General features: G+C 40.1%; 1 protein-coding gene across 25 annotated transcripts in view; it reads right to left on the reverse strand.

Moving 5' to 3' along the window:
• The window catches only part of OBSCN (obscurin, cytoskeletal calmodulin and titin-interacting RhoGEF), a 185576-nt gene that overhangs the window by 113221 nt on the left and 48320 nt on the right, over window positions 1–24035 (reverse strand). For 23 of the 25 annotated variants that reach the window (XM_072033901.1, XM_072033896.1, XM_072033887.1 and 20 more), the window contains 18 exons: window positions 23608–23874; window positions 22859–23128; window positions 22384–22647; window positions 18367–18633; window positions 17888–18000; window positions 17006–17159; window positions 15451–15612; window positions 14801–14905; window positions 13855–14121; window positions 12920–13189; window positions 11859–12125; window positions 10375–10641; window positions 8513–8779; window positions 7280–7549; window positions 6203–6469; window positions 5414–5680; window positions 4293–4565; window positions 2489–2755 (listed from right to left, as the gene is read on the reverse strand). In XM_072033901.1, coding sequence (XP_071890002.1) covers window positions 2489–2755; window positions 4293–4565; window positions 5414–5680; window positions 6203–6469; window positions 7280–7549; window positions 8513–8779; window positions 10375–10641; window positions 11859–12125; window positions 12920–13189; window positions 13855–14121; window positions 14801–14905; window positions 15451–15612; window positions 17006–17159; window positions 17888–18000; window positions 18367–18633; window positions 22384–22647; window positions 22859–23128; window positions 23608–23874 — 4284 coding nt within the window. The remainder of the gene's footprint in view (window positions 1–2488; window positions 2756–4292; window positions 4566–5413; window positions 5681–6202; window positions 6470–7279; window positions 7550–8512; window positions 8780–10374; window positions 10642–11858; window positions 12126–12919; window positions 13190–13854; window positions 14122–14800; window positions 14906–15450; window positions 15613–17005; window positions 17160–17887; window positions 18001–18366; window positions 18634–22383; window positions 22648–22858; window positions 23129–23607; window positions 23875–24035) is intronic. The other 2 variants (XM_072033882.1, XM_072033892.1) reach the window with 2 other exon arrangements.

Below are 24035 nucleotides of genomic sequence, written 5' to 3' on the forward strand. Positions count from 1 at the left end.
TTTTTTTTTTTTTTTTTATATATATATATATTATTATTTTTTTTCTTTTTATTCAGGTAGAAAACCACAGGAATGAAAATACACTAGCAAACAAAGTGAACAGATTCTTACAAATCACATCTGGCTGCCAGAACTTTATAGAGAAGTCTCAAAAATATTCAGGACTGTATGCTTTTTATCTTTGAACCACTATTTGTACTATTTAAAGACTTTGTTGTTATTGTTGTTATTAACAAAAGCAGCAGATGCTGCCACTACTATTAATGACTCAAAGAGTGTACAGCTGGTTTCAGTACTTCGGGCATTAGCATGCAATTTCAGTCTTAAAAGGTCTTTAGCAATGGCCTGCTGCTCAGTTATTTGAATTTTTCTGTCCTGTCCCCTCAGTAGTAAAGAGGGCACCAAAATTATGTAAAGTAATGCAGGGGCACTGTAAAGGCCTAGCTGTGAGTGGAAATGTCCTACTTCAGCTTCCCTATGCTATTTTGGGGTGACAGCAAGATACGTGGCAGAGAATACACAAACAGAAGCCAGTTCCACCAGTGCGACTTAGCCAAAATCTTGGTGGCGCAAGAAGTCAGTCAGGGATGGCAGACACTGAGCTACATTGCGGACTGGTAGTCAAAGCTCAATCACTGGCACAAAAAAAAAAAAAAAAAAAAAAAAAAAAAAAAAAATATATATATATATATATATATATATATAACCGAGGTCACCTCATACATATGCACAGAAAACACAAATAAATGACAAGGCACCTATTATCATGATAGCAGTGTTGATTTCTTATTATAAGAAACCAAGACAGATTTTCATCAGACATGAATGCGGACTTAAAAACAGCACAGAAGAAACACAGGACATGCTGGACACAAAAGGGTCCCTGGGGAGATTCCTATGCAGGCTCTATCACAGCCTGGGACTCAGGACTTTAAGGTGAACTACTGTAGAGACAGCACTTCTTGAGGAAAAGGAGGGAGGAAAAAAGGTCTAATAATGTGTTTTTATGAATATGGAGGCCAGCTACCAATTCATGATGTGTTTGTCCTGTGGCTGTTGAAAACTTACAGCCTATTCTTCTCTTCTCTTCTCTTTTCATCTTTAATTTGTGGATACTTATAGTATCACATGAATATTGAATTACTCTGCTATTTTTGTATTCTGCTATTCTGATGTGACTTATTAGGTAAAGGAATGTTACAACAGTATAATTTGTTGTAGGCATCCTTATGACTTGGTTCCTCTGCATCTACCAGTGATCTGAATACATGTTTTTAAATGCTGCATCCATCCACACCCTTCTGGGTGAAAGGACAAATGGAGCAGTTGTGTAACAGTCGATATGAATGCTTGTTTATTTTTTATCTAACAAAAAAATTCCTCTTCATCATGGGTAAGATCCAGGTCCTGCTGGAGTCAACGCAGGTCCTTCTTTTTGTGTAATGTGTATTGGGAAAGCTAAGGGAAGTTGTAAAAAATCTGGCCAGTAACTTTCTGCTATCACCTTCCTAACATCACCCAGTTGTTCTCTTTCCTTGCATGGCAGACCTCAGCCTTAAATTGGTTTGTTTCTCTGTGCTCTGGGTGAGCAGCTTGCCTTCCCTCCTTGTGCTCTGAGCTTCAGGTCGACTATTCCAATGATACAAAGCCTTTTTGTTCACATTGACTTCTCTGATACGGATGTAGCTTTTGAACAGCCTTTCCGGAGTGTTTTGGGAATAACTGCATGCAGGATATTCACTGGTGAGGCTAAGCATTAACAGCCTGCTGAAACCTGCTCGTGTGAATGAGCAGATGCTCTCAGGAACTCAGCTCCTCCTCAGGCTGGGGAAGTGACTGACAAGAGGCTGGAGAAATTATGATGGGAGGGTTTGTAACATGAATGTAAGCCTAGTTCTGATCCAGCTCATACCCACTGCTCTGCCTAATATACTTGGTGCTTCCCTCAAATGCTCAGGAAATACTCTAAAATCTCATATGTCTAAGAAAAGAACATTTATTTGTTGCAGCTCAGACAATACAACCCTTCAGTTATCATCTCCTGCCTGACAATGTTCTTTGGAATAAATGCTTCAGATGTGCTACTCTCAAAAAATTAGCTTCCTAAAACAATTACCTAAAAAAATGTGGGTGCATTAATTTCTTCTTGGAGAGAGACAGCATTGGAGACAGCTTCAAAGGTGACTATTTTTTTCTCTGAATTATTTCTCGGGCTGAGTGGATATTCTACAGAGACTGTTCTCTGCCAACCCATTGCTGACTGCTCTAGAAAGATGAGACACTTAACTTCCACAGAGCCCAAATCAGGTAAGATGAAGGATTTTCCTGTCTCACATTCTGCCACCTCTCTGGATGCTGCCCTGGATGACTTAATTAGGACCTTTCCTGCACTGTGGTGCAAAGACATGAGGCTCCTTTTCAGTATAGCTTCACATATATAGCTTATAGAACAAGGTAGGACCCAAACCATCACTCCAAACGTTCTTACCCTTGACAGTAATAACCGCACTACTTTTAGCTGCTCCAGCCTCACACTCATATCTGCCACTGTCTCTTTCTTCTGCCCTGTGAATGACCAGCTTGGCTTCAAATCCCGACCGGCTGATGTTATACTTAGAAGAATTCCTAAGGCTCTTCCCGTCTTTGCACCACTTTACAGGGCTGTCTGATTTGGAGATTTCACAGTGGAGAATCACATCCTCTCCCTCAGTGACTTCAGTATCAACCAGCTCCTTTGTGAAGATGCAGGGCTTTTCTAGAATCACATAAAAATGGTCTGAGATTTTCAGAAGAGGTGCAGATTTTCAGATCACAAGTAGTCTGTAAGACTTACGTCCAAGATCACTTGTGTCAAAACTACAGATTTACAGGGTTAGTAATGAATAATTTGGTGTACAGGACTACAAAGCCCTTGGGAAGGCATCAGTCATGCCATAAAATATGGTTTAGTAAATGCCACCTGGAAGAAACTGAGAAGAAAATGCCTGTAGAAGAACATGAAAAAGATCTCTCCAATCTCATTAAATATAAGCAAGATGGAGGCACTATTCCTAAACACTTTTCAATGTGGGTTTATTAGTTTGAACCTTCTAACTGAATGCTGGAAGTTAATTCTAGATGAAGGGAGGTGCAATACTGATTTCCCAAAGCCAGTTATATACAGCAGGGCTCACCTCATTGGCATGAGGTCATCTAAAAACTAGGCAGATATCCTTGACTGCTCATGTAGAATGTTTCTATTATCAGTGGAAGATAACATGCTCCTCCAAGGACCAGATATTTACTTCCAAAATATGTCATTAAGACAGAGGAGATGAACTGCTCTCTGGAAGTGCTTGTCTCTCTATATGGCTTATAGAAGCTTGATAGAAAAAGTCAAGGTAGATCTTACCCCCCAGCACTTCTGGATTATTATTATTATTATTATTATTATTATTATTAATACATAAAAATCCAACTCATCAGAAAACCAAAAACTATTCTCCTCAGCATTACAGCATCCTGTACTGGTGTTACCAAAAGGAGTAAGCCTTTTGCAAATAGGATCTTTCATTTGACTTCAGAAAAATCTATTTGCAGTTCTGTGGCATGTCAAAATTTGCCAACTGGGGCAAATTTTCAAATTTTGAAAAAAAAAATCTTGCAAGAAACATGATGATTCTGAAAAGAATGAGAATACAATCTGACACAGCACAGACTGTTTCACATCTCTGTATAATAACAAATATTTATATTTCCCATAAGGAAACAAAATTTGTTTAAACCTACACTCTCAGATTGTGAGGCATTCATCTTATTCCCTCACTATAAAAGTAGACTAACATTGCAGGTTTTGGCCTAGTTCAACATTTCTGGAGAAAACATTGTCAACAATGAAGAGCAGACAACACATGTAATTCACCTTTCAAATAATGGAACATAAATTAAAAACATATCAGTTGTTCTTTTTTCTTTTTTTCTTTTTCCTTGAACTAATCTATTTCTTCTCACTCATCATTATGTTGCCACCCTTCCAGCTTGGCTGAAGGAAAACTGGACAAGATATCCAATGTACTATCATTACAGTACAACATTCCCATCTAAGGTCCAATAAATACACTGACAGCTCTCCAGGAATGCAAAGAGTTAATTCCCCACCCCTAGCTTCATCATATAGTTAATGATATTCTTGAACATATACAGATATACATATGCTGAGGTCAAATTTGTTGCCTTTTTTTCACCTGTCCACATTATCCTGTAGGAATTTTTATGCATTCGCTTCTCTCCTGAGGTTTTTATGCTTGAATTACCTTTAACAACCAAACTGGCAGATGTTTTCTTATCACCAGCTTCAAATGTAATGACCCCCGAGTCCTTCAGTGAGAGCTTTTTCAGTGTTAGCAAGTGATATCCACCAGGCTGAGACTGGATGTCATTAAGTTCATTGGTATGAAGTGGGGTTTTATCCAAAAACCACTGCACTTTGCTATAGTCTACAGGAGAGATTCTGCATTTGAACATGGCAGATTCTCCTTCTAACACAGTGACATCTTCCAGGTCTTCTGTTATTAGCACTTTCTGGCCTGAAAGGAACACAGATACATCAATTACTGGAATCTTCCACTCCTAGCATGAAAAAACTTATGGGTTATGGATTATGGATTTCCCACATGAGTATTTCAAGAAGGAAATACATTCATGATACAGAAGACTGAAACATAACTCCCCTGTAACTGAACACAAAAATAATTCACAGGAAGATAAAATATACAGGACACACACCAAAATAGGATGAAGACAACTGCAAAATACCAGAACACATATAGCAGAACAAGTAGCCAGCACAATGCAAATCCAATGTTATGAAGTTTCTCCTAACAGAACTACCTGGAATGCAGCATCAAGGAACTTTACTTTCATCTTGAGCTTTTTGACAGAGAGGTATTTTTAATTCAGAAAAGTCAGTGTTAGAAACCTCACACTGAATTCAGGTTCATCAGCCCCTCCTCACATCAGCATTTTGGTTTCTAAATCATTCCTAAAGTGCTCCAGAGGTAAATACTTCAAATCAATAAATTGTTCTGCATGTCCAGTTCCGTGTTGCTAGATTTTTGTCCACATGGCCTGTGCAGCCTACATATATCAAGTATCAGAACCAGAAATCAAATCTGCTATCTATATGCTGAGAAATAGATCTGCCTGTGCACGGATGGCAGCACTTAAACATCTGGACATGTAGCCACCCAATACCACTGCTAGTTCATACAGCCTTTACTTTCGGGGCAGTTGGCCCCCTGCACACATGCACAGAGCCTCTAATTAGGCCAGGCAACTGCAATCCCAGAGATTTGCCATAAACGTACAAATTCCACCAAAATAACGTTCACTGTTGGAGAAACAGGATGTACAGTCTTATTCCTCTCATGCATACCTTGCACGACTAGCTTGGCTCTGGACTGGGCATCACCAATGTCACAGGTATACGTGTCACTGTCACTTTTCTCCAAACTATTTATGGTCAGCTGCAGGACTTGTCCCTTCTGCGTGATCTCATATTTCTTGCTAGCCCTGAGTTCAGCTATGCCTTTTCTCCAGACCACAGAGGATGCAGTTTTCTCACTCTGGCACGTAAAAACTGCGGTTCCACTTTCATCAACTTTCAGATCTGAAAGTTCCTTGACAAAGTAATTAGGCTTTTCTGGAAGGAAAAAAAAAAAAAAAAAAAAGGGGGTGGGGGGTGGGGAGAGAGAGATATTTGTTACTCCAACAAGTCCAGAGCATACAGAGGTGTCTTAAATCTCCTCTGCTCTTCTGCCCCCACTTACAAAATCACAGCATGCAGACATGGAAAGGGTCTAAAATCATCACCAAGTCTACCCCTTGACATAGGACATATGAAGTAAAATATTTCCAGAAGATATCTAGAAAGTTTAATGCCATTGTACAGTTGCTGGTGAGATCTCATCTGGCAGACTGTGCATAGTTTTGATCACCCATATTCAAAAAAGACTAATTCAAATTACTAATATAGATTGGCCCTTCAAGTAACACACAAGATTACGCAGTTCCTAGATTTTCTTTAAAAAAAACTTTAATCCATGACATTTTTTGAAAACTAATAGTTGACCCTGCTTAAGAAAACAGAAGAACACCTCCCACAGGTTGCTGATATTTACCCCAACTTTTTTAAGTGCCAGCCCCTGTGTGTGTTTCAACTGACCCTGCACTGTGATCTTGGCTTTCGTTTTAGAGACTTCTGTCTCACAGGTGTACTCCCCACTGTCCTTGACTGTGGAGTCATGGATGATCAGGATGGCCCGTGTTCCCTCTTGGTGCACGTCATACTTCTGGCTTTTTCGGATTGCTTTGCCGTCCTTGTACCACCTGATGCTCACATCAGGCTTTGACAACTCGCAGCTCAGGCTGATGTCCTGCCCCGCTGCTGCTGTTTTATCCTCCAGTTGTTTTGTAACCTCTGTAGGTTTTTCTGAGGGAAAACAAAAATAAATGAGTTCCAGGTAAAAAACACAATGAGAAATGCAGTAAGATTAGGGTGTTGGTTTTTTTTGTTTGTTTGTTTGTTTTTAATTCAAATATCCAGCAAGTTTTCTCATTCTCCCATGAATAATTCAGGTTATGATGGGGAAGTGAGAGACAAAAGCAATCTAATCTTGTTCTTTAGTGCACATTAACTGCAGTTACAGGCTCTCAGTGAACAGCAATGATCACTTAGAGGAATTTAGGACTCATCTTGACAGCATCCTTTTCAGAGGCCATCATTTTGTTGTCACTGAAGTTACTGCAGGCCTACACTTAGGGTGAGGTGTCTTTGTCTAAATACAGACATTCTTCTTCCCCTCTTCTTCTGAGGAGGGGAAGAAAGAGAGCGGCTGTGGTGGCGTTTAGCTGCCCATCTGGGTAAAACCACCACATACAATTAGATGGCACAAAGGCCATCCCTTCGGCTTCGACTTGCAGGATATTTGCACCTACAGTTATTTGAACAGACCATTCTTGATTTACTGTTAATGGAACTAGCCAGAGTGAGAAGTGGAACTAGCCATTTCCAACACCACTCAGTGTATTCTGCAATTCTCACATATCTATTAAAAAAAAATCAAAAAAAAAAATCACCCTTTTACTTGCTTTTAAGGGAAATTCTCAGTGCTTCAAGGCTCACAGAGAGGGCTGCTATTCGTTTTAACCATAACACAAATTTTCCTCCGTGGTTTACTGAGACACCTTATGAGAAGAGAGTAGAAGATATCAACCCCCAGACTCTCTCTGGTCTCATTACCTTTCACAACCAGAGAGGCTTTGGAGATTAGACCACGGGCAGTGAAAATGACTTCCCCACTATCATCAGGAATCGCACTTTTGATGCTGAGAGTATACTTCCGACCCATGTTGAAGGCTTTAAATCGCCCTCCACTTTCCACTTTGCTCCCATTCAGTGTCCAGCTGAAGTCATCAATGCTTTCATGGGACAAAATGCACTCAAACGTACAGTCTTCTCCCTCCTGGATTTCAGTGTTCTTCAGCCGTTTGGTAATGCCAATGTTCAGTTCTGGAAGACAAAATATAGGTTAATATAAGGAGAAAAGGCATTTACAAACTGACATTTTTAGACCATCAGACTCATTTATCTGCAGGATTTGCAGGACGCTACCACATTTCTTACTGATGTGTTTGACATGTGAGGAATTCCTCAGACATTATCCACTCAGAATTACCAGAAAACTATAGAAAAACGGGCATGTGAATCTCCTGGCTTCTCTCTGGAAGGACTGTGTGGAGAACAGCTTATTCCATGAAGCAGAGTGAGGATTTAATGAGGAAAAGCTAACAGACAGAAATACTTCTGGATATTGTATGAGACAAAGGTTTCTGCCCATGATGAGAAATTGAATGTTTTTATTTGTGTATTTGTTACCATCCTACTCCTCCAGGTGTTCAAATCATACTGAAATTCAAAACTTGTTTTGTTACCAATGAGAGTTCAAAAACCATGAACACTCCTCCTTCCTTCAAGAAGCCACAAGGATTAGAGGACAGATTGGATTGCTGGCTTCTTCAGTAGACAATATTGAACTACTTTCATGTACCCACAACAGACTCGTGAAACAAGCTGCCTTTTTCTTTTCTTGCCTTCCCCTCCCCTTCCCCCCCCCCATCCCTTTTTTTTGTGTGTGTTTGGTGTGTGTCTGTTTTGTTTTGGGGTGTGATTTTTTATTTCTCTGTTTTGTTTTGAGAAATCAATTGCTCTTCTGTGAGAGTTTCTCCACTTTAGGAAAGTTCAGAAAGAAAACATTGCCTATATATTGTTGACACATCCAGAGATTTTCATGGAAACACGAGGTATACTTCCAACAAAGAGCAAGAACTGTTCAGAAATCACTGTGTTAAATTCCAGTGACACTGTTTTATAATGGAGGCAATTTATGCTCATGGGGGAATAGGTGTGAGACATAGGGAGCAACCCGCATGTATTTTCAGCACCTCTTTACTGGCAATTGTCAACAGTACTTACCCTGAATGCTGACCTGTGACTTGGCAACATCAGTGCCAATATCACAGGTGTATAAACCTGCATCTGTCTTCTCGAGGTCATGGATAAGGAGACACAGAGTCTTCCCAGACTGTATCTGCTCGTACTTGTTGCCAGCAGTGAGCACTGCACCATCCTTTTTCCAAACAGGTTTGACCTTCTCTTTGGAGACTTCACATTCCAGTTTAATTACACCTCGCTCCTCACCAAAAACATCATCCAAGGACTTCATGAAGACAGCAGGCTTCTCTGAAGTTTAACAAGGAAAAACAGGAATTAACCAGGAAATTAAGCTAAGAAATTTTCAGTTGCTACCAGATATTTAAAGAGGGCTTAAGCAAACCCTTACCAAAACTGATGATACCAATACCTAAAGAAGAGAACCTAAAGCAGTTTCACACCTCAAGATTTTTAAGTTTTATGGAAATCAGGACAGCACTGCAATTGTGGTCTCTCTCTGAGATTGCATGGACTCCTTTTTTGACTGTGTTGGGTCATCTGTCAGGCAGAGGTGATCCCAAGGGAGATACAGTCACAAGGAACAGGGCTTGAATCAGACATGTATGGCCTTAGTGAAGGACAAAGGAATAGCCTCATACTTAGAAGATGCTCAACAAGATAGGCTAAGTAAGGAAACCCTTGCATGCATCAAGAAGAAGAAAATGTTCCCTGGGAATGTCCTTGCTTCATGCAACAGTGCACAAGCAGAAAGTGGTCTGGTGGTTACAAGAAACACATGTGAAAGGAAGAAATTGGGATGTAACTATTCTGAAGCTGGAGAGCTGGCACTGCCTTCAAATGAAGCAGAACTCATACAGCAGGCAGCAGAAATAAAAGGATATGCATCACACTCTCCTGAGCACCTTTGCTCCTGCCTCTAAAAGGCATCAATTCCCTTTATTTATCTTAAAATATATTTCATGCAGAAATTCAGGGGAATTTTTTGACCAGGTATAGAAGAAAGGAGGAAGAGGAAATACTTCAGACTCTCTGAGTAGGCGGAGTAAACGATTTATTTTTTTCTGATGCTTTAGGAAAAGCAAATTAGTGATGACCAGGAGGCAAAACACATGAAAAATGGTCTCTGATTTCCTACAAGAATATGTATGGTATTAGACTCTCTGACTTTCAGAGAGAATGTCTCAGAACATTTCCCACTGACACTTCCATCCTGGAACAATGCAGATACATGATGGAGTTAATTTAGGATAACAACTCCCTATGAGTTACCTGAGCATGCCTTTTGAAACAGGTGTATTTCTAAACAAAATATTATTTTAAAATTTTGATAGATGTTTTACCTCATGTTTCTATCATGCTTAAAATAATATCGTGCAATTTACTATGGCTTAGCTGATGCATGAGAATATGTTAAACCACAGCAATTCAGTTCTGTGAGCAAGCTTTAAAACATTAACGACAGCAGCAAATTGTGTCCTTTTTGTTCATTTGAATCAATCCAGCTTGATGATAGATTCACTGAAAAGTGTGCCCTGCCCTTGGAGGTACACTGAAGCTTAGCTTCTTACAGTCAAAAATCTTTAGAAACGACAGTATTTAGACTACACACTATTGAAGAGAGCAACAAGTAAAGGAAATTGCCCTTGAAACTATAGTTACAATAAGTAAAAGAATGACAAAGAGCTATTGAAATTTTTGGTAGGACACCAAAACAATTTTCCTTAGGAAAATCATCAGCTACATTAGAAACTGATGCTGGAAGAAAGCACCTGGACACTTATCCCCCCAGAGGGGTGAGGCTTTAAAGGAGGATTGCTGCACGGATATGGCAAATAATAGCTGCTTTACATCTCTTAGTTCATGAAGAGTATGATCAGACCCACCTATCACCTTCAGATGTGCAGTCTCTGACACCTTGTCTGACTTCATTGTCACTGTGCCAGCATCTTCAGGCTTGATCTGCTTCATCGTCAGCGTGTAGCAGTTGCCAACATTCTTGATGTCATTGAAATTGTTGGTGTAAAGGAGGGTGCCGTTCAGGAACCATTCCACATCCTCGTCATCATGGGACAGCTCACAGGAGAAGACAGCAGAGCTCTCTTCTTCAATTTCCACATCTTGCAGGTGTTTGATTACTTCTACATTGCGGGCTGTTGGATAAACAAGGCGTACCATTACCACTGTTGCTACATATTAGTACTGTTACACAAACAGATTTCACAGTGTTCAGGGTTTATTAAATGATTTAGCCTGATCTCCTGAACATCACAGGTCAATGAATTTCATTTATTTGGTTCTGCACTTAGTCCAACAGAAAAGCATCCATTACAAAAGACTTTGTTGTCCAGAGCCCTCAATTCTCCTTTCACATATAAATCTTTTTCTTTTACTTAAAGATAAGTAATTCTTCTGAAATGGTAATAACATTACAGTGATGTCTAAATACCCCTCAGAGCTCCTGTCCCTGTGTTCTAGTCACTGCACACACACACATACAGTGTGTAAATCATCCCTGACTCACTACCAGGGAAAGAGTCACAAAGAAGATGATATGAAAACAAGGGTTTTGGCCACAAACAGCTGCTACAGAGATAAAACAATTTGCTGAGGTTTAGGGAGCAGCAGGAAGCGAATTATTTTCTTTTCCAGTTCTTGACCAGAAGTTTGTCTTTGAAGCTTCTCTACACATGAAGCACTTTTTCTCAAGGACTGGTTAACTCAGAAGAGAGTTTTGGAGAATTAAAAATTTGTCATTTGGAGGAACCTCTGCAAGACCAAACTTGTGAAAGAGTGACACAGAGAATAACTTGTGACTTGTGAAAGTGACACAGAGATCAACTTCTCTTACAGTTTCACCAGAGGGGAAGAACAGGTTAAACACTACTGCTATACCAAGATGTGCTAGACCACCAGTAGCAGATGCATTATAGATAAAAGCTGACACAGTAGTCAGTGGAAATGAAAACCACAAATGTTCACCAAAAATCAGAGGCCTGTAGCAGTTTAACACAAGAAAAACATTTTTAGCTAAAAGTATCAGTGTTCCAAAGAGTTCAGTTCCTTGGACGAAAGGGAAAATGATGTGACTTAAGAAAGACAAATACACTTCTGCCTAATCCTAGCACTTTACCTAGACTCTGCCCTTCCACGTACATAATCTAATTGATGGTAAGTGCTGGATTTCAGTATCTTGGAATATCATCACAGTGCATAATATAAATAGATCAGTGAAAATGGTACACTTATATAAAATTAGCAGGAAAGAACTGTGGATTTTGACCTCAAGAAGAGAAAAAATCTAGAGTGAAATACTGAACAGCAAAAAGATATGCAACAGGCAAGCCTCCCTGCTGCAAATTGCTCATACCTTCAACTGTCAGCGTGGCTTCAGTCTCCGCATTTCCTGCCCTGCACTTGTACACACCAGCATCTTCAGGCTTCACCTTCAGAATCTTGAGCTCTGCTGAATGCTTCTCCCGCTTGATCTTGTACTTTTCAGAGGGCTCGATGGGCGTGTGGCCCTTGAACCACTTCACAATCTTTGGAGAAGGCCTGAAGTCACAAGACAGGATGACAGAATGGCGTTCCAAAGCTGTCTTATCCTCCATCTTCCTGGTGATCTGTATATGGTAATCTGCAAAGCAGGGTTGGAAAAGAAGAAAGGATGAATGCAATCTGAAGAAGAGGAAAGTTTCTAGTCCGTATTTCATGCCTGTTAATTTCATGTATTTTGTGTTCACAACAGTTCTGTGAGCTGCTCAGATGATGCTACAGGTTTCTGTTAAGGACCTGATTTACCTTGAAGCTAAAACAGCACAATAATCTATTGCGGATGCTGGTAACTACATTTCTGTAAAATAATTTGTACCAAATGCATGGTCCAGTTCTGGTTCAGTGCTTATTGAATTGCTCTTTGATTGAGGACTTTACTCAAATAAGAGTGAATTAGAGACAAAACAAGGACTTCAGGATGTGACTGTCACCATTTACTATGGTGACAACATAAGATGAAAAGCCCTGAAGCTTTGCCCCAAATCAAATCAATGAAAAAGTGAATTAAGGAAATCTGCCAGCAAACTTGTCTAGTTCAGAAATAGGACAAAATAAATTATCTTGGTAAATTTCACCTGTTTTGACTATTTCTGTAAAGCTAAGGAAAAAAAAAAAACAGTCTTAGCTCTATAGATTTGAATACTAGGCACACCACATCCATTAATCAGATCCCTTCCTGAGACATTGCTGTCTCATTTAGTGCCCAACAACGTGTAATTGGGAACCTAAGCAGACCTTCCAGGTATACACACAACATTTCAAAGATCCCAGGCAGTGGAGCCTGCACATTAAGCTCTGTCTGAAAAATTAGGTTCCAGAGACTGTGAGAGGAAGGATCTCTCATAATCTAATTCAAGCTAGAACATATCACATTACCTCTGACAAGCAGGTTTGCTGTGGATTTTGATTTGCCAATGGAGAACTGAACGGTGCCTGTCATATCAGCGCTGGTTTTCAGTATTGTCAGCCGGTGGATGGTGCCTTCTTGCTGCATGATAAAGTTTCTGCCAGCCTGTAAGACTTCTCCACGTAGATACCATTTGGGAGGTTTCACAGATGGAATGGATATCTCACATTCAAATTTGGCTTCTTCAGGCTCAGTCACGTCCTCATCACACAGCTCTTTTACAATATTAATGGATTGCTCTGGATGAAGGATGGAGCAAGAGAAAGCTGAGATTTAGGAGCCATGAAAGAGCTCTTTGATTGTCATCCTGCACATTCATGCCATCTTTACTGCAATTGAACACTGAACCAGGCTCAAAAGGCCTTAAAGCATCCTCTTTTCATTTTCTCTTTTTCTAAATAAGAATAAATACATATTGCCGGTAACAGCTCAGACAGTAAGACTATGACAACCAGGAGATCCAGATCTCCTTATTCCCAGTCCAATTTCTAAAGCAGACCACTACCTCCCCATCCTGATATCAAACTCTTGGCACCATAACTGGAAAATTTTATTATTTATTATTCCATGTATAAATGCAACAGAGGTTCAGTGAAATGCAGATGGTGTTAATAGGAAGGATATTAGTAAACTATAGCAACTTTTCTCTGTACAACAAGCTTTGTCCAGTAGATCTTATAAAGTTCTCCATGAATTGAGCCACTCTCCTTAAGAGAATATACAGTTTTCCAAGATGTTCCTGCCCTTATAATCCTACCAGGAAGCAGTATCAATGAAATTCACATGAAATCTGCACTCAATTAAAAACCCAAGTGGTCCTGTGTTTTTAAAGTAAATGACAAGGGCTTTTGAATCAAGTTCACCCTCCTTTCAATGCATCTTGGCAGGAAAAATTGTTTAGTACCTTCAACAAAGAAATGAGCACTGCTTTTGTCATCAAAGGCATCACAAGTATATGTGTCCTCATCTTCATAATCTGCATCGTTGATGATGAGCTTCCGATAGACACCTTCACTCACAATTTCATATTTGTCACTAGGGTGAATTTCCATATCCTTTTTATACCATCTAACTTCAGCGTTGGCACGAGATACTTGGCATTCCAGGAATCCCCGATGTTTTTCAAGTGCAATCTTATCCCGCAAAGGCTTCACAATTTTTACAGGCAGCTCTAAAAGGAGTGAAAAAAAGATGCAATAATTGGTGCAGTTCCTGTGGAAGGTGTCATTTAAAATCTCAAAAGCAATATTTCTTTTACGGATAGTTATTTGGATGATGACAGGAGTCCCCACCATGTTAAGCTAACACAGCAAGTAAAGATGTAATGAAAAAAAGACTTGCTATCCCTATTTTACCACTTGGATGGCTGAATTGCAGAGATAACAAGTAATTTACTCAACAAAGCTGGGGACTGCCAACAGATTTCCTGAGCTCTTCGTCAGTGTGTTAACTCAAATGTTTTCCTTAAATTTCTTTATCACTTCTTTAAGACTAACATCCAAAAAAAAAAAAAAAAAGTAATAATCTCTTTTGTTTTCAAACATAAACCAGCAAGAGAAAATGGAAGAGAAAATCAAACTATGCTTTTTTTTGTCCCTCAAAGTTCAAACATGAATCTTAATGCCTAAAGGTAGAAAATCAACCGCCTCAGAAAATGAATTGTTTTACTTAGCAAATGTAAATCCCCAACAGTGACATGGATATTTCACCTGCACAAAGGTTGGTAGGAGTTTTTATTTCTGTGAAAGCTTTAAGTGTTGTTTAACTTTCTTCACGTTAAAAGTAAGGGAAATTGGTTGGTTTATAATAGGAGACAATTTAAGCAGTATTGTTATCAAAAGTATAATTACCTTTCACTCTAAGCTGGGCACGAGATTCTGCCTTCTCAGCGACAAATTTGATCTCTGCCGCATCTTTGACTTGGACACGTGTGTAAGTCAGTGAATAGGTCTTTCCTGAGAACAGACACAAACACATACAGCTTCCTGTGAGCAAACAAATTCACTCTCCAAAGCCCATTGCCAGGTCAGCACCACCTGTCTGGTTTCAGAGCATCACTACCTGTTCTTGTGGCAGCAAAGCTGACCATTCCCCTACACCCACATCCCTGTAACAAAGCGTAACCTAAACACAGATCTTCCTCCAAGGACGGACTGAATGTGGCTCCCGTCATCAGAAAATTACTTGAGACAGAAGGATCCCACCCACTGTCGGATACAAGCTCCTTTGAGGGATTAACTGACTGCCCTGTTCACTGTCACTTAGAAACAAATTGCATCGATTTCCTACCTGCTGCTGGCAGCATGGGATGGTGGCATAACACCAAATTTGCCACACTAGAGTTCCCACCATGTCACTGCCCCAGCCTAACTGCAACCCAAAAAATAAAAGGGGAACTCTCTGCTGAACCTTCTTAACTTGAGTTCAGAGGTCAGGCCGTTCTGCTTACTCTCCCAACCCGCCCCCCACTCAAGGATAAGATCCCCATTTGAATTCCTACCATCTTGACGCATTCTAATATTGTCATCAGCCTTCAGCTTGCTGTCATCTTTGTACCACTGGGTTTGGACCTCATCATGTGAAATCTCACAGACGAAAGATGCACTCTCATATTCAGTCACTTCCACATCTTCCAGTGGTTTAACAATCTTGATATCGCGGGCTGTGAAATCATGGAGACAAATATTTATTGGGGTTTCTACATAGCTGAGCGCAGTATCTTTACCTTATGCATACTAGCATGGAAAAAAAAAAAAAAAAAAAAAAAAGAGATTGCATTTTATTCTTCACCACCTTCCCCTCATGGGTGATATCTCTCTTCAACACAGCAAATACATTTTGCACTTGAACCTACAGAGATAGAATTACTAGTGGCAGTGGAGATCACTGCAACTGGATTTTATGGAAGCCAGAACTTGTCTTTTAAAACCTGTCTAAACATATTAATGGAAGAAAAATCTGCCAAGAGAAACTAGACACACCCCTACAATCTCATGTCACTATAAACCTGTCACATTCTTATGCTTCTCTGCATGCCCCTCTCTCATTCCTTTGCTTGTGTGCCCAGACTGTATCAGCCACGTTTTACCTAGGGGGTACCTTTGTTTAAGAACCCCTTGAACTTGGCATAATCCCCTTTAACTCTACAGATCTGTACTTGTGTATGTCAGAACTGATCCATATTTCTGTGCTACTGCAGCCCTTTCATTTTGAAAGGACAGGTCTTGATACATCCTAGATTAGCCCCAGGAACAAGTTCAGGTATAAATCGACCCATCCCAGTCACAAGGTCAGGGAGAAAAGGGGAGTTCAGCAGAGCAATGAAATAAGACAGATATTCTTGAAGAACTTGCTAACACTGAACCCAAGTGGCCACTTGAGGACAGCAACTACTAAGAAATAAGAAAAAAATGGTCTGTGTTTTCATATGTCCCTCTGGAAAACAAATCTGCCAGGGTACAGCAGACATGTCTGTTCAGTAACTGGCCTTCAGCATGGGCTTATGATCGGGTGCTTCAGAGCCCGGTGACAAAATACATCTGGTGCTTATCCAGGGCAACACATGGAGGGAAAATCTGTCTCGACTATGACGAAGAGATGCAGTCAGAAATCTTTACACGCTCCTTAGCATTTACTACGTAAAAAGTATGGCAAATCTTGAGATCATTCCCAGGGCTTGTCTGGTCTCTATTCAGGCAAAGTCCCTCTATGACAAGGACAGAAGCTAAATCAAACCATGTGTGTGTCAGCCACTGATGCCCTGCTTTGTGCCAGGCTCTCCAGTATCTGCTAATTTGTCCAACCAGAAACACCATTTAAATTCCAGGGAACAGAAATCACTTCTAATAAATGGAAAAATAAGTTAGCACTTCCAAAAACAGCTCCTATAAGGATAGAACAAGCACACAACAGCTCTGACGGTATGTATTTTCTCACTGAGAAGAGAAAGGTATCCAAAATAGTAACTGAGAAATGCATAAACTGTCCATGAAGCATTTCTTACTGTGGAGTAAAATACTGCAGTAGAGGTTATTTCCTCTTTCAGTTGAACATACCATGAACCTTTAGGGTAGCTGAAGTCTTGTCTTCAGCTGCTTTACACATATAGGTTCCCTGGTCTTCATATTCACACTTGTGAATAATGAGACTCCTCTTATTTCCTTGGGAAACAATTCCCACTTTTTTACTTTGCCGGAGCTCCTTCCCATCCTAGAAGAGAAAAGGCCAAATCAGATCACCGTCAGCAATTCTACATCTGCACTGAGCAAAAGGAGCATTCTGATCTATGCCTAATTCACCTGTCCCACTGGACTTAATGGATCTGTGCTTACTGGAACATATGCTGAAACTTAAGCACAGCACAAAGCTGTCAACATGTAGGAATGGGTGAAGAACATGCACAAATTTTGGCTGACCTGTGACAGCTGTTTGCAGGCTTAAGGCACTGTACAGGATTGGCAATAAACGCATTTGGACATTAGCTTGAAGAAATGATGTTATCCCTATCTAAGGGAAGAATCAGATGAACCCCAAGGAAGGTACATGAAGTGCCTGAGCTCATCCCCAGGCTATCAGGTAGAAAGGGAATTGAGGTCTCACTTTATACCACAGTTCCCAATGAGGCTATAAATCCTGTGTGAGAATTGCTAGGTATGAATTGAAGCACAAGACTGCATTCCTATCAATAGCAGTGCTCACATTCTGTGCAAAAATAGCTCAGATATTCACTTAAAATGCAAGAGAAAATTCAAACTAATTAATGTATCCAGTAAATAATAACAAGGAGTGATGAACTGGGCAAATAAATGCACATGAAGGCAAGTGAGCAATGCTAAGACCTGTACAACAAAGGCTCACATCCCTTGGAAGTGAAATTAAAGGCTCTCATTTCCAGAGAAATCAGAAATGGAAATACCACTGCCCATCACATGCTGTACCTTGAACCACTTAACATCCACATTGGGCCTGGACAGCTCACACTCAAATGTGACCTTGTCCTTCTGAGTTACACTGACGTCTACCAATGGTTTGCTGATTTTCACAGGCAATTCTGGAAAAAAAAAAAAAAAAGAAAAAGAAAAAAAAAGAGACAAATACAAAAGGATGTCCAATTAGTAGGGAATGAAGTCTCTAGAAACATCTGGCACAAAGAAAAATGGATAGGCAGAGCCTAGTGCCTATTTTCCGTGTTTAATATAACTTCTAAGTGAAAACAAACCCCCAAATCCTATTGTTTTGAACACATTATCATTACATGTACTAGGGACAATGATGTTACAATAATCCTGTTGATATTTGAGTGAAATGTTACTGATTAAGAAAGTTGGTTGCCCTCTTAAAGGCTTACTCTCTGGGGACAGGAGAAGGTAACCATGTCCCACACCAAACAGGGCCTTAGACTTTGGGGTCAGTGTACCTGTCACAGTGAGCCTCCCTGATGAGTGAATGCCATCTGCTTTGAAGGAGATGAGTCCTGCATCTTCAAGAGTCACAGAAGAAAGTGTCAGTGAATGCTTTTTCCCCTGGACGTCCATAATAATATTCGGAGCAGGCTTCAGCCGAACGCCATCCTTCTGCCAGGTCCCTTCCACATCCTCATGGGACAGCTCCACCTCAAAGGTGACAGTCCCTTTCTCAGAGACTTCGACGGGTTGAAGGCCTTTCACTAGCTTGATCTGCCTCACTGAAAAACAACATGGACAAGTTGGAGATCTCACAGCAACAGCTGAGAAATTGCATCAGGACTTCCAAAATACATTAATTCCTCACACAGGTACAGCACTTGCCAATTAAACAACCACCTTTGCAAAAAAAACCCACAAAAATAAAATATCTGTCCCTGACCATACTGCTAGTATGTCTGCTCTTCTTAAATGGATGCTTTCAACTGGGAAAAATAGGTCCCACAAACATTGCAGGGCCCTTTTTCTAGCCAGTTCCCCTCCATCACCACCCACTGTCTAGACCAGAAATCAACTAAATAGTATAGCAATTTTTAACTCAGTAAATTGCCCCCTAAATATATCCTCACCTTGTACTATACGCAGGACTGGGAAAAAAAGTACTTTTACAAAGGCCTTCTCATCATAAAGCAGCAAACAGCTGGGGAATGGCAAAACTTCTACAGGATTTATTTTAATAGACAATAGTTCATGTCAAGAGATTTGAAATTTCATACCCATTTCTTAGGATAATTTGTGCTATAATTAATTGACCTAATTATGCTTTTCCCTGATGAAAACTTAGAGGTGTATCAAAAGGAGGATCATCACTTTACTTATGAGTTATTTTTATTTAATTCTTCCTCAAACATCTCCTCCTGGAGGTGTTTTATTTATCAAAATAAAATATTCAGCCAAATAGGCTATTGGTTTGAGCAGCTCAGTTGGTTTTAGGATCTGCTGGCATCTTAAGATCAGAACAGACACTGATCTTTTGATTAAGCATCGTTTATACTGGAGTAAATCCATAGATTGGATTGGACTGGAGTAAATGCAAGTGAGATTCCTGTACACTGCCCCGTTCCTGCTGTACATCATGGCTTGGATGATCACATGCGAAAAGAATTCCCTATGACAATGATCTGATTTCCAGTTTTCATCATGATTCATCTTGGATCCTGGTTCATCTTTCACCTTGAGTTTCAGCCACTTAATTGAAACTATCTCAGTTCATCAATGGAGAAGCTATCTTTTTTTTACAGCGTCTCTAAGTGTAAGCAATGAGAGTGCAGCTGGTCATCTGCAAAGTGCACACCCCATAATTATCTGGTACCAGCACTCTCTCCCTCTGTGAGAACAGGAAGGTTATAAAGCAAGAGTCATGCAAACTTGCATAAGACACCTTGCACAAAACTATAAAACACTGTTGGTAGCTATCAGGACTAGCCATTTTTTGCCTGTATAAACATTTTTCCATCATTATTTTTATTAACACTTGGATATAACAACAGCTAACGTCTAAAAAACTCACGCAACTGAAGCTACAACCAACTGTGGTTGAAACATCTTGCTGGAAGAAAACTGACTCAGCCAAAGTTTGAAAAAAACACCTCAGAGTACAACGTGTAAAAGAGGATGCAGTAACAAACTGCCCCACACTGCCCTGTGTTCTTCCAGCACGTGGTGACCAGGGAAGTACTGTATTTCCCTTCTCTGGAGACAGTTCATCCAATTTAACTGAGACAGTCAACCTGAATCTAGATCTAAATCAGGATTGAAGTCACCTGTGGTTCCTTGAATATTCAGAAAGATACTCCAGAAGGTAATTCAATACATCTACAACTTAAAACTCTTATTTATTAAAACTCTCTCTTTTTTTTTTTTTTTTTTTTTTTTTTGGTTCTCTGGACACAGAAGGAGCTGAAGAAGGATTAGATTTAGATTTAGGCTGAACAGATCCAACATTAATCTAACAGGTGCTGGTCTAATGTCTGTGGGTTTTTTTGTTTGTTTTTCCTAGAGCACTCATTTTGGAAAAAAAGATGAGCAACATCCTATAGAAGTGATAACCACCACATTTTGTGACACTAAAGCAATGGGCTTTGACAACTGTCAGCCAAGCAGATTTTGAAGATGAAGTTGTCCTAACAGTGCATGAAAGTGATTTGACAAACTCTGCTCTGTATGAGACAGTTTGTCATTAATTTGTGATATATTTGATTCCCACTCTGTTCTTAGGCAAACAACTCTAATCCTCATCTTGCCCTCTTGAGCTGCTGCCTCACATCTGTATTAGTAGGGAGATTTGAAGTGGACTAACTTGGAGAGGGACAGGAAATTGCAGGTGTCAGGGAAGAAATCCAGCCTTTAGCTACAGACACATGCAGCTGCACAGAACCATGAAGTGAAGGACAAAGTTAAAAATTAGAGCCTCAAAAAAATGAGAGTCCGTGGGGTTGTTGCTACTGATTTCACCATGCCCAACCTATTTCCAAGCCTAAACCTCTCCAATCAAAAAATGGAAAAAAAATTTATAATAAATATATATACATATACATATATATATACATATATATATATATGTATATGTATATATACATATATATATATATATATATATATATATATATGTGGGGAGAATTACTGATTAAATTTTTCATGATGTTAATAATATGCACAAAATCCTAGAATGGTGTATTAGGTTTATGTGGCAAGGTTTTGGTAGTGGGGGCTGCAGGGGTGGCCTCTGTGAGAAGAATCCAGCAGCTGTCCAATGTTAGATAAGGGCTGGTATCAGACAGCTCCAAAGGGCCACGCCACTGGCCACAGTGGTGTTGTTTGTGCGTTTGTGAGAGCAGAGTTAAGAAAGGGAAAAAAAAAAAATGCTGCACAACAGCAGCTGGGAGAGAGGCGTGAGACCCAGCCCTTTCAGTGCTGCTGAAAGCTGTAAAATGAAAAATCTGAACTAATACAGATAATCAACTGGTTTATCTTGTGTAAAGGTTTGTATTTACACCATCAGAAGATCACAAAACTGCAAGGCTGGACATATCCAGAAAAATTGTCTAGCCCTTCTCTGCCGCTTCAGGACACGCTCTGCTCTTTATGTCATCCCAGACAGGTATTTCACTAACTTTTTCTTAAACCCATGATGGAGGCCTCAAAACCTTTCCAGATGACCTATTCAGTCATCCAACTATTAAAAAGCTTTTTTATTGTATAACCTGGATCTTTCTCATTGCAATTGAAGACCATTATTTCCACATGGAGAACAGATTGTTCCCTTCCACTTTATAACAGCCTTTTATGTACTTGAAGTCTGTTATCAAGTCCTTCCTTGCCTATTTTTTATGACCTACACAGCACCAATTGATGGCAGGGGCTTTGCAGACAAGATTAGGTAGTCCTTAAGTGCTTAAATTCTATCTTCATCTACCCTGTAACAATCATGACAAAAGGATGCAGGAAAAAGGACAGAAGTACAGGGCTACAGCTGAGATACCATTAGCTTACTTGAAAGGGTAGCACCCACAGACAGAAGATTTACTCTCGTGTTTTTTTTTTTTTTTTTTTTTTTTTTTTTAACCCTGACTGAATATAAAGAGTTGTTTTGAAAGAGGTGCTTTATAGAGAAGAATTAGGACAACGGATGGGTGAACAAGGGAATGGTCTGCTAAAAGCCATACAAATGAAAAAACAGAGTGTACCATGGAGTGAGAAGTTTCAGAAAAAGAATCATCTAACAGATTTCATAGTCAACAGCATGACTGAAAGCTCGTGGGATGAGATGAAGGCAACAGGAACCAGCCAGCCACATTCTGCTTACTGCCCTCTCTTCCACATTATCTCAGAAGTTTGACTGGTGGCCAAGCACACAGCTGTGTCCCCATGTCAGGTTTGGTGGCAGTGGCCATTATGATAATGGAAGAGACCAGAATCCACATCCAAATCCTGTCCAGAGTATTTACAGACCTGGCAATCATTCAACTTACTTTCCACGTTGATCTTGGCTTGGGTCTTGTCATCAGGACTCTCACAGCAGTAAAAGCCCCTGTCTGCAAAGGAGATGTCCTTAACCACCAAGATATGCTTTGTTCCCTCAGCTTTGATCTCTATTTTTTCACTGGGCTTCAATACGATGCTGTTCCTCATCCACTTCACCTCTGCAGGCTTGGTCAGTTCTACCTCCAAGGTCACTGTATCCTTCTCTTCAACTGTTCTGGCCTCCAGTTTCTTCTTGAAGGAGATTGAGGCCTCTGATAAAGGAGAAGAAATTACAGTAAGAATGTAGACGATCCAGAAAACATGTTTTCAGAAAGAATTAAAAAGGTGTCTTAATTATCTCTAGTCCCAATGAATTACGAGCATTCTTATTTAATGAAGCAAAAGCAGATATCCCCTCCCATAGTCAGAGGGAAGGCCACAGCATCAGTGACAACCTGTCAAGGGTGCATTATTGCCTCTTACCTCGGACTCTGAGATTGGCTGTGCTTTCTACACCCTCTGCATTGGCGGAGATTTCAGCTGCATCTTCTAGTGTCAGATCAGTGATCGTGAGACTGTGGTTGGTGTCCTTCTGTGAGATCACATATTTCTTGCTGGCTTCAATCTTGACCCCATTCCTGAGCCACGTGACTACAGCATCACTGGGAGAAACGGTGCACTTGAACACAGCCTCTTTTCCTTCCTCAGAGACCACGCTGTTGAGACTCGTAACAAATTTCACCACTCTGGGAGCTGATGGATAGGAAGAAAATGTTTAGGAGCATGTCTCTGAGGCATGGCATAAGCACCTTCAAAAAGCCAACAGATTCAATGATTTCATTAGAAGCATCAAAGTTCATTACTTAAAGTAATAAAAAATGGACCATCATATTTCCCATCTCTGAATAGGCTTTATGTATAAAGATGCCAGAAGAAAGAGGCAAACAAAGAGGGGAAAAATCCTGTCTTAGCTATGGGATACTTAATTCCAGCCTCAAATAAATTATGAAGGTTGATTTGCCCACATACCAGGAGACCTGAGCTCAACAATGCTGTTCTTCACAAACAGAGGTTCCACAGACATTCAGAGAAAAAGTGGAGTTTTGTACTTTGTTGTTAACACAGGGAACAGCATAAACACATGAATAAACTTGGCTCTGCAGGGTTGTAGCAGCTGAGGAGGAAAGCCAAGGATCTTTCCACATTGTCACCATTCAATTCTAGAAACTTACGTTTGGGGGTGATGGTAATGCTGCTCTTGTCATCTCTGGACTCACAGAAGTACTCTCCCTCATCCTCAGCCCGGATCCCTGTTATTGTCAGGGTTCGTTTGACACCCTCCTCGTGAATCTGGAAACGTTTGCTGGGCTTGATCTCAACTCCATTCCTGCGCCACACCACCTTCCCTCTGGCATGGCTCACTTCACAGCTCAATGACACGCTGCCTCCAATCTCAGCATTAACAGCTTCAAGCTTTTTGGTAAACTTCACTGGGATTTCTGAGGTGCAGAGGAAAGAAAAAAATGGCAAGAAAGGAAAAGTTAAGAAATCTGTTCTATGAAACCTGTTCTAGCCAACCTTAACAAAAATATATATAAAAGGTTGAGATTACATTTAAATGAAATTGTATTAGCATTACCACTCTGTAAAGAAAGAATTG

The sequence above is a fragment of the Anas platyrhynchos genome, chromosome 2 (assembly GCF_047663525.1).
Source record: "Anas platyrhynchos isolate ZD024472 breed Pekin duck chromosome 2, IASCAAS_PekinDuck_T2T, whole genome shotgun sequence".
Classification (NCBI taxonomy): domain Eukaryota; kingdom Metazoa; phylum Chordata; class Aves; order Anseriformes; family Anatidae; genus Anas; species Anas platyrhynchos.